This window comes from Helianthus annuus, chromosome 9 (assembly GCF_002127325.2).
Source record: "Helianthus annuus cultivar XRQ/B chromosome 9, HanXRQr2.0-SUNRISE, whole genome shotgun sequence".
NCBI lineage: Eukaryota > Viridiplantae > Streptophyta > Magnoliopsida > Asterales > Asteraceae > Helianthus > Helianthus annuus.
The window spans coordinates 166,181,241-166,191,565 of record NC_035441.2 but is presented as its reverse complement, the minus strand read 5'-3'; the positions used below and the strand labels follow the sequence as shown (position 1 = coordinate 166,191,565).

The window sequence follows — 10,325 nt, the reverse complement described above, 5'->3', positions numbered from 1 at the left end:
AAAAAATTTTGTATATACAGGTCCACAGGTTACTTTGGGAGGGGAAAAGAGAGAAGAATAAAGTCTAGGAATAAATCTGAAGATGTTAGTTAATTAAGACAACTGTCTCCGCTTGTATATTAATCTTAATTTTAATAGTCGTGTGGTTGTATCCTTATCAAATAAGTAAATGGAATTATGACTTTTGTTTATGTTACCGTTATTGTGACACGTCAGCCCTTCCGGGTTGGGGTGTTACAGCTATGGTATCAGAGCAAAGGCTCTTTCCTGTAGAAAACTTGAAGATAGTAATTAAGACCTGTGAGGAATGGGTAGATATCTATGATAGGATTCAACTTGATCTCTTATTTGGTTTAACTCCTATGTCTATTCTTATAGATGCCTCCTCATCGTCCGCCATGTAGGAAATATCAGTACTAATAGTCACTCTAAGTATCTGTAAGTCTCTATTAACTTTTCGTACGGTAAGATATTTTATTAAGATACGTTATAGAAGGACCATTAGGGCACATATATAAGGTAATTGACAAGTATAGTCATGACCTTAGTTATGAATTTCAGATACACATGTGTGGTTAGGAGATTCTGGTTATATAAGTTAGTAACTCTGCTATAAAAGTTTCATTTCTGTTACCTATGCAATAGGTTATATTCTTGTTTGAAAAATTTCGAGGACGAAATTTCTTTTAAGGGGGTAATAGTTGTAATGCCCATAAATTTAAAATCGTTATTCTAGAAATAAAAAAGAATAATAGTAATTATAAACCACTAGAAAACCCTAATTAAGACACCCAAGCATGTCAATCAAGCAAGTAGGTAGGCATGTCAAGCAGGTAGGTAGGCATGTCAAGCAGGTAGGTAGGCATGTCCCAAAAATTAGTATAAATAGAGGACATTGGGACTTGATCTGGGAAGTTGAAACGACGCTCATAAGTTCTGTGTACGTCGAGTTATAGTTAAATCAATCAACAACACACACTAATTCATGAAGTGCTGCCACAATCAGGGTAATAACTCGATCGCTATTACGATTCATTGTCCGATCGATCAATATATCCAATGGATGTTTAAGTGCTGCCCACATTAGGGTTATACTTTGTCGTTCGTCGTTAATTCGATGGATGTTTAAGTATCGCACTTTTTCGTTCGTTGTGAGAATTTGATCTCGTGAGTTATCGTAAATGTTGTATTAAGTTACTAACCTAGTTTGTGTGCATGTTATTTAAATTAGGTTAAAAGATTAATCAGTAGTCTAAACTCTGCCCATATAAATCTAAAATATTAGCACAAGGTAGCTTCACTTTGGAGTTATTAAGGTACGGATCCTTACCCCACTCTTTATTATTTCATATTCAAGTTGTTATAAACCACTAAATTACTATATCTGTTAAAAACTCCTCACGTCTTTGATTATCGATTCATTTGACAGTCCGTTCGATTCCTATCCTAATCATTTGATTTAGCTTTCATGTCATGCGATAGTATTATGTTATACTCATTATCGCATGTTCCAATATATGTTCCGTTTTGTTATGAAAATAAGTTTTATAAGTTATGTGAATAAGACCATTTGTACTCTGATACCCTGAGTATCGCTTCTCGTGGAGTGTCCCACGAGCATGTTGTTGCGGCATCGACATCATGTGCTCCATCCGTGACGGAGAGATCAGTTCACGGCGTCTCTTAAGTACAAGTGTGGTACATAAGGCTATTAGGAGGCGTATGGATCGATCCTAGGATTTAAGTATAAGGAGGTGGATAACGGGTATGCCAATTCGCCATCTCATGTGATAATTATGCAGGAGTAGCTACCTGTGTATTGTCACGTTTTAAGTTTGCTCATGGGTACATCCGTAAGATATGATTATGAAATTATGTTCTTGCATCGTATCATTTTCGCATAAAGTTCCATCCAGATAAGAATTCATATAAAGCATTATCTGTTATTTGAGCCTAAAATTCCGTACTGAGCATTCGGCTCATTCCGTAAAAAAATTTGTATATACAGGTCCACAGGTTACTTTGGGAGGGGAAAAGAGAGAAGAATAAAGTCTAGGAATAAATCTGAAGATGTTAGTTAATTAAGACAACTGTCTCCGCTTGTATATTAATCTTAATTTTAATAGTCGTGTGGTTGTATCCTTATCAAATAAGTAAATGGAATTATGACTTTTGTTTATGTTACTGTTATTGTGACACGTCAGCCCTTCTGGGTTGGGGTGTTACATTGGCATTCCAATCATATGTTAATCTCATTTTATGCATGAAAAGGGTATTATCGTCTTTTACCGAATTATACAAGAACTCGATGATATGGTCAGTTTATAATCTGACCAAAAATCCTAAAAATCCCTAAAAATAATATATTAACAGTAGGTAATGAGTTTTGGGTCAAAATCGATGTTTAAACATGTCTTATGCAAGAAAGCGTAATTTAATTAATAAAAACTTTCAATTTACGATATCGAGCATAACTTCTGTTTGAGACCAGAAACTGATGTCAAATTTTCGGGACATAATTATATATCAGAAATAAAGGTTTTTGTCCTCTCACATTTTCAAAAATCTCGTTTATATGTCAAAAGGATAAAATGGGCATTTATAAGCATAATAACGGACATGACAATATAATTCAAAATACTAATGATCAGGTAATATAACCTCAGAGGGTTATACTACAACATAATACGGTCCTAATGGAAGCTTAAAACATAAAGGATTTAAGCTTAATTGGGTCAGAACTGAAAGTCAAAGCAAAAGTCAAGCTTTTGTGACTTTCGGTTGCGAACTGACCCTAAACTCAAAATCGTCGGGTTGAACATGCTTAGACATGTTCTAATAATAATTACTAAGTTATTTGAGTGTTAAAATATAATTTATAACCTCTGCATTATTGGTTTTAATTATTATTTACAATTCTGCCAAGTTTCACTTTTTAACTAAATAGTTTGACCCGACAATTAACTAAGCAAACGAAATAATTAGGAGGTGCCCTTTTGAGGGTTAATCACCTACCTAACTATGGTCACGTAACCACATTCATCTCGAACAGTGGCTGGACCGTTTGAGTTTAAACCGAAGGTCAAAGTTAATTTATGATAACTTGACTTTTCGGTTTTTAAATTATAAAACTGAACTAAAGAGGGGGCTAAGACACTTACAAAGGGTCCTAGCAATCTTTTCTACTAAAAATCAGTTCCCTTTCAGATCAGGAAGCTCCAGATTTGAGAGAAGAGATGATAGAATGAAGCGGTGCAAATGAAATAGTTGGGTTTATGGCCTATATATAGTTTTTGGGTAAAGATTGGATCATGCCAAGTGTGTTAGGGACTTGTTAGGATCAGTACAAGTGTATTACCAGGTTTCAATACCATTAAAGAGTCCCTAGTATCGAGTTTATGTGAGGAAAGGTGGTATGTGTGGGCTACAAGCAAAGAACAAGATAAAAAAAAATGTTTCTGCAGATATGGGCCTCGCGGCCCGCATAGATGTTCGGCCCAGGCCTTCGCCGCCCGCCTGGGTGTTTGGCCCAGATAATAAGTTTGGCAGTATTGCAGTTCTGGTCCCTGTCTTTCATAAGTGCCATCTTTAACTTTCTTTCTTGTCATTTTTGGCACCAAAACCTCATATAAACATATATATTGTTAATATAAGGTACAATATCATTAGTGATCAGTCTTAGGCACGCCAGGGAGTACGATAAAGCATTGCGGAGTTCCGGGTTCCTTTAAAAGGTCACTCGAAAGCATAGTTTCAGATGTTGACGCTTTTGGTCCCTTTAACGCACAAACTTGCGCGTATTATCATTTAATAGCATCAAAGCCCTATGGAGCCCATATTAAGCGTTCTCGAGAGTATGATTGCACATCATAATGCTTCGGTTTTGTTAAAAGGTCATTCAGAGGTATAATTAAACATGTTGACGCTTTTAACCCCTCTAACTTACAAACTTGCGTGTAACTTCACTTATTGGCATAAAAGCCTTGAATGGCCTATATTAGGCATTCCTGAGAATAGAATCAAACATTATGAAGCTATCGGTTTGTTAAAAGGTCACTCAGAGGTAAGAATTATCATGTTGACACTTTTAACCCTTTGTCGCGCAAATTTTCAAATAATTACGCAAACTGCTCCTCTCGTCCAACAAGTGGCTCGTCTGAGAATACGGACACCGTATAAGGTCACTCAGAGGCCTAGTTTAGGCATGTTGACACTTTCAGTCCTTCTGTATTCAAGGTTTTCGATTTTGACAAAATTAGTCCCTCATAGTCAACGTTTGACTTTATTAGAGTTTATTACACGTGTCAACACATCATTGGACACGATTTTACGAGGTGTTACACCAGAACATGACGGTGGTGCTTTGGTGGTGTTTAGATGGAGCGACGGTGGAGGGTGTTTGGTGGTTGCGATGGTGGTTTTTGGAGTTGGCGATGACTAATGACAGGTGAAGGGTGTTTGATGGTTTGAACTTTAAAGGTTGAAAGATTGTTTCAGGATGATTTTGATGAAGGGGATGAGGGTAATATTGTTATTTCACCACAAATTTAATGGTGTCTGGGACTCAGATGGCAAAAATCTGTAACTACGGGGACTCAGAGACGAAAAAAGCTAGGGGCTCAACGTGGAGATTCTTGAAAACATAGGGACGCAAGTTGCAATTAACCATTCTTCTAAAAATAAGAAAAGTTAGAGAAAAAACTTTAAGTTTACAGAATTATAACACATGATGCAAGTAGAGCCGTTCCTACGTTTTCGAAGACCCTAAGCGAACTACAAAATGGAGGCCCTTTTGCAAAATTATCCTTTTCAACATATTTAGTAACAAAACCCTCCTCCTTTACCCGGGTTTGGGACCGACAATTATAAACTAAAAAGTTTATAACTAGCGTAGTTAAAATTTGAATCTATTTAAGAGATTCTACATGTATAATTTCTCTTAGTTCGGATTCGATTAACCATTGCTAAAATTTGAATCTATTTAAGAGATTAACAATAATAATCAAACTGAATTAGCAAATACAAACTGAATTCCCTAAGCAAATAAATCAAATCGGTAAATATACCCTAATTCTCTAAACAACAAATGAGGATCAGAGGATGTCTAACCTGAATCACAAAATCGCAACTCACCAAACTGAATCGCAAAATCGCTGAATCACAAATTGAATCGCAAAATCGCAAATCACCAATTCATCAAACTGAATCTCAAATCACCTAACTGAGTGTCTTCCATGGGTTCAATCAAACTGAATCGCAAAATCGACAACTCACCAAACTGAATTTAGTTTATATTTTAGGGTTCGCAAAATCAATCAGACTGTTTAGTGATTAGAATGTAAAAAACTTAAAATAGTCGATTAGCCGTTGCTAAATGTTACCTGTTACTTCGAATCTTCGATTGAGATTATGATGTTATTATTATCACGCGTTGATTGCTTGATTCCATATAGGAAACCCAAACGACGCCTCTGATAATCGAACGATTTCATTATTCACGCTGCTAATATCGATGGATAACTCAACAGTCGTCCACGCGCTTTGAGGTTTCACGCTTATGGCATGCGGCTGGGTTATCAGTATCAAATATGTATGATTTGGGCCTAATCTGTTTAGTACTGGGCCTAGTATACAGAAAACCTAACAGAAACTTGGTGGCCCTAGGCCTGGGTCTAGCATCATAAGCCTATTGGGCCGGCCCTGGACGCAAGAGAAAAAAGCTTTAAGTTTACATAATTATAACATGTGATGCAAGTGGTTAATTATTTATTAGTTATAGATTTGGTTTTTAACAATTTTATAAGGAAATTGTAACAATAGCCCTTACGAGTTACGACTAATATTCCAACAATTTAGAAGATTATAATAGTTTAATGATTTATACATCTGAAACAAAATTAAATTTTAAACATCTTAGAAACTGTGACAACGACACACCTATCATATGAAAATTTTGTCCTTAATAGTGAAATATTTTAACATTTTCCACACTTTAATACTTTCTTTTTTATATACATATAAATATAAATTTCAGTGATACCTACAAAAAAAAAAAAAAGCTTCGAATATCCAAATCCAAGTGTCTTTATCATAATTTCTAGTCAAAATCAAGTCAAAAAACAAACAAACATAAACAAAGATCATCACCCCACTACCCTCTGTCACACTCTCTTCACCTTCACCCAAAACACCATCATCTTCCTCGTGATTCCACTTGTCTTTTCTCCAATATTCCCGCCATTTCCTCCGTAATCCATCACCTATAATCACGATTCTTCAACCTTCAACAATGCATGACCTAATGCTTCGAGTTCAACATCACACCACCAGCAGCCACTCCAGATCCAGTTATGCTCGTGACGCTAGCCCTGACTCAGTAATATTCTCCAATTTTAGCTTGTTTTCTTCTTCCGCTTCCGTTAGCGTTGAACGATGTTCTTCTGCTTCCGATGCGCTTGATCGCGATTCACTCGTATCCGAAATGTCTCAGGTAGTTATTAATTTGAAGTGTTTGTATGTATAATGTGATTTGTGTTTGTTATTGGATAGATGAAATGATCAATCAAGAAATGATTTGGTTTAGAATTTGTTGATTATTGATTTTAGAAGCAGGATTTGTCGGGACGTGGTGTTCGGAGTTTATCCAGAGGTCCAGATCTAGATCCGGATCCGAGCAATAATTCTGTTGTGTTCAGGAAAAAAGTTGAAAAAGCCAAAGGTATAATAATAATAATAATAATTTGAGTTGACTGATTGTTACTGTTTGATGAAGTGGAGATTATAGATATGATTTTTGTTTTATGCTGTATGTATTATTATAGAATATAATGATGCAGAAACAGATAGTGAGAAGAATCAAACCCTAGATTCAGCAAGAAGCTCCTTCTCTCAAGCTCTAAAAGGTATTATTAATTTATTATCCTGATATAGTATGCTAAATTGTTGCATTTATTGTTAATTTGTTATGTTGACTTTTGAGCTGTTATTGGTTGCTAGTTTGTAAATTAGTCTGTAAGGATGTAGATTAGAATCTGTTGGTTTCTGATTGGAATTAATGATATTAATAATGTTGTTGTTTTATAGATTGTCAAAACCGGAAGTCGAGATCAGAAATTCTTCTAAGGAAGTCTGACCGGAGAAGACCTACGTCGTTGGATTTGAACAGTCAAGCGATAAGTTTGACTAGTTCTTCTCCACGACTTGTCATGAAAAGCTCGGTTTCAAGCAGGCGGACTAATATGTTCCCGAGTCCAGTGACGCCAAATTACCGTCCTGGAAATGGGATGCAAAAAGGTTGGAGTTCGGAACGCGTGCCTTTACATGCGAATAGTAACAGAAGGCATGTGAGTTCCGGATTGATATCTTATAACAGTGGGAAGACATTGCCTTCGAAATGGGAAGATGCAGAGAGGTGGATATGTAGTCCGGTTTCAGGAGATGATGGTTTAAGGCCTTTGCGTCAGCAACCGCAAAGACGGCCCAAGTCGAAGAGTGGGCCACTTGGGCCTCCTGGATCTGCATACAACCCGATGTATTCCCCTGCAGGGCATATGTTTGATGGACAGCATGTTGGGAGTTTACTCACTGGATCACCGTTTTTAAGTAGAGTGAACGCTAGTGATGGGTTGTCGATTCAGTATCGTGATCAGCACGGCAGCAGTGAGAATTTCCCTTCACTGAATGAGCCGTGTATGGCAAGGTCGGTCAGTGTACACGGTTGCTCTGAGTCACTGAGTCAGTCATTGCTGCGTATAACTCAAGATGGTAAAGCTAGTGGTGTAACGGATGCTGCTACCAACATATCTCGTGATGTTTCAAGAAGAGATATGGCAACTCAAATGAGCCCCGAGGGTAGTCCGTACTCATCTCCTTCAAGGAGAAACTCAAACGCGATCTCCCTGTCATCCGCTACACTACCTGTTGAGACCCGTTCGTCTAAAGCAGATGTGAGGGATGTACAGGTGGATGATCAGGTCAGTTTGTCAAGATGGTCAAAGAAAACCCGGGCTCGAATTCCAGGTAGGCGATCTGACTCAGCGATGGTGGATGACTGGAAACGAAAAGCCCTCGACGTTCGTTCGGCTGATTGGGAAGTTTCAGAGATGACAACAAACCTCTCAAAGTATGTCTAGTTGTCTACTTTTGAATCTTCAATTAGCGTATATTAATACATTATGATAACTACAGTTGACTTATATTTGTTTCCTGTTTAAGGGCGAAACGCGAGGAAGCCAAAATAGCCGCTTGGGAGAATCTTCAAAAAGCTAAAGCAGAAGCAGCTATACGGAAACTTGAGGTTCGCTTTCACTTTTCTTGTATAGTGTTATTTTACTTTATATGTGACTAATTATATATAACCTTTTTAGATGAAATTGGAGAAAAAGAGATCATCATCAATGGATAAGATTATGAACAAACTTAAATCAGCTCAGAAAAAGGCTCAAGAAATGAGAGGCGCGGTCTTATCTAACCAGACGCATCATCAAGCTGCTGCTAGATCTTCTTCACACAAGGCAATCTCGATCAGGGCGCCACAGATAGGTTCCTTAAGTGGCTGTTTTACGTGCCATGCATTTTAACTTCTTATTTCTCTTCAAAACAGGTAATTTTGTACTTTGCTTGTGCTAAATTGTCATCATCAGATGCCTGATGTTATTCGTTTGTAGATTAAATATTATTTGAGTTTGTCGTTAAGGCGGTTGTTGGAACATCTGCCTCACCATTGCTGTTTGCTGCAAACAAGTGAAAGTAGATTTTTTTTTTTTTTTTTTTGTCATTCGTTTGATGTTGTCATTCATTTGACTGTCTTTTAGATATCATGTTTGTGTACAAAATGCAAATCTTTATTTGACTTACAGGAATGCATGCTGCATAAACATTCGAAAAATATCATATCAGATTTGCAAAATATTATTTTACTTAAAAATATTTTGTAGTTAGATATTTAAATACGATGTATTTTGTATTTTATTACATATTTGAATTAAATTAGTATTATCACAACCTACTGGTTGCATTGTGATTTTTTTTTTGTAGTTTTTTAGGTTGGTGTAGTAAAAAGACCAAAGTATAACATATTTAATTTTAATCAATGTTTTATGTTATTCAAAAGAATAATTAAATATAATATTTATTAATCATAGTGATATGTAATGTGTATTTAAAAGCTGACAGTAAACTCATTTTTATGAGTTCTTTAGTATAATAAATGCTGTGATATAAACTATTTTTTGTAGGCCTGTTAAACAATTAAATGGGTTAACAAAATATGACAAGACTCAAGAGTATAAAAAATAATTAATCAATGTTATTAAAATAAAAATCTTAAACTGAAATTTAATAAAATTTACAAAGACCAAATTTGATATATCTAGAAACAATATGAATTATAAAAATGGGACCAACATTGACTCATTGAGCTGGAAATAACACCTCCGGACTCTTGATGGTTAAAACGACATATTTACAAGGATTTAATGTTTTGAAGATTGGAGAATTGAGAGGCTACACTAGAACATTCCCCCACGAACAAATCAATGTGTTTGGTACAAAAATAAAGAAGCCCCAACTACTACTACTACTACTACTCATCAGTTCATCATCACTATTAACTGTAAATAGCAAAAGGGACAAAATAATAACACAACTACCACTCTTCTTTTCAGGCCATCTTCAATTCACACACAAACCTGAAACCTGCACATTGCAAACACAACTATCATCTCCATAGTTGAACCTTAACAAACACTTATCGAACGTTCAGCTACATAAATAAACAAACGAGACATCTGTTTTTGTTCGTCATTTAATTAAACAAACGGAAAATTTTGTTTATCTTCATTCATTTAATAAATAAAATAATAAAAGTGAACTTTTCGCATAACAATTTTTTTTTATTAAACGTCATGTTCCATTTACAATCTTGAGTTGAAGTCAACGACAACAGAAAGCGGAGCTAGTGAAGTGAGTGATGGTTGCTAAGCAATGGCGGGCCCGTGGAATTTTTCGACATATAACTTTTTTTCCAGTATTTATATGTCTATCAGAGAAAGTTATTATCGGGTCGGGTTATTGAGTTACTTCCTTGGATTGAGTTGGGTCATCAAACTTTTTTTTACCGATTGAGTTGGTCACAAAATGTTTTAGGTTTTTGAGTGTAGATCTAAAGTTTTGGTTTGGTATGTAACTTGATAAAGTTTTTTTTTGTTTGGTTCTTAACTTTATCTTGTTCAATTTTTTCATACCGCCTAAAATTAAGAACTAACAAGTTAACACTTAACCACATAGCAATAAAGTAACAAGTAACACTTGGAGATTATGGGACG

At 35.8% G+C, this 10,325-nt stretch overlaps 1 protein-coding gene across 2 annotated transcripts; it reads left to right on the top strand.

The window, feature by feature from the left end:
• Positions 1 to 6,104: 6,104 nt before the first annotated feature.
• On the top strand, positions 6,105 to 8,908 carry LOC110879424. Of its 2 annotated transcripts, none has more exons than XM_022127882.2 (6): positions 6,105 to 6,490; positions 6,607 to 6,718; positions 6,837 to 6,902; positions 7,084 to 8,122; positions 8,215 to 8,296; positions 8,367 to 8,908. In XM_022127882.2, the coding sequence occupies exons 1-6, from the start codon at positions 6,290 to 6,292 to the stop codon at positions 8,577 to 8,579; spliced, it is 1,713 nt and encodes a 570-aa protein (XP_021983574.1). In that variant the 5' UTR covers positions 6,105 to 6,289; the 3' UTR covers positions 8,580 to 8,908. The 2 variants fall into 2 exon arrangements, with proteins under 2 accessions (XP_021983574.1, XP_021983573.1); XM_022127881.2 differs by having other exon boundaries at positions 6,822 to 6,902.
• The last annotated feature ends 1,417 nt before the right edge of the window (positions 8,909 to 10,325 follow it).

Bases quoted from the DNA above. Each gene is read 5' to 3' on its own strand.
- LOC110879424 (XM_022127881.2), top strand. From the start codon at position 6,290: ATGCATGACCTAATGCTTCGAGTTCAACATCACACCACCAGCAGCCAC. The intron at 6,491-6,606 runs GTAGTTATTAAT...TATTGATTTTAG, and splicing joins TCGTATCCGAAATGTCTCAG to AAGCAGGATTTGTCGGGACG. The intron at 6,903-7,083 runs GTATTATTAATT...GTTGTTTTATAG, and splicing joins CTTCTCTCAAGCTCTAAAAG to ATTGTCAAAACCGGAAGTCG.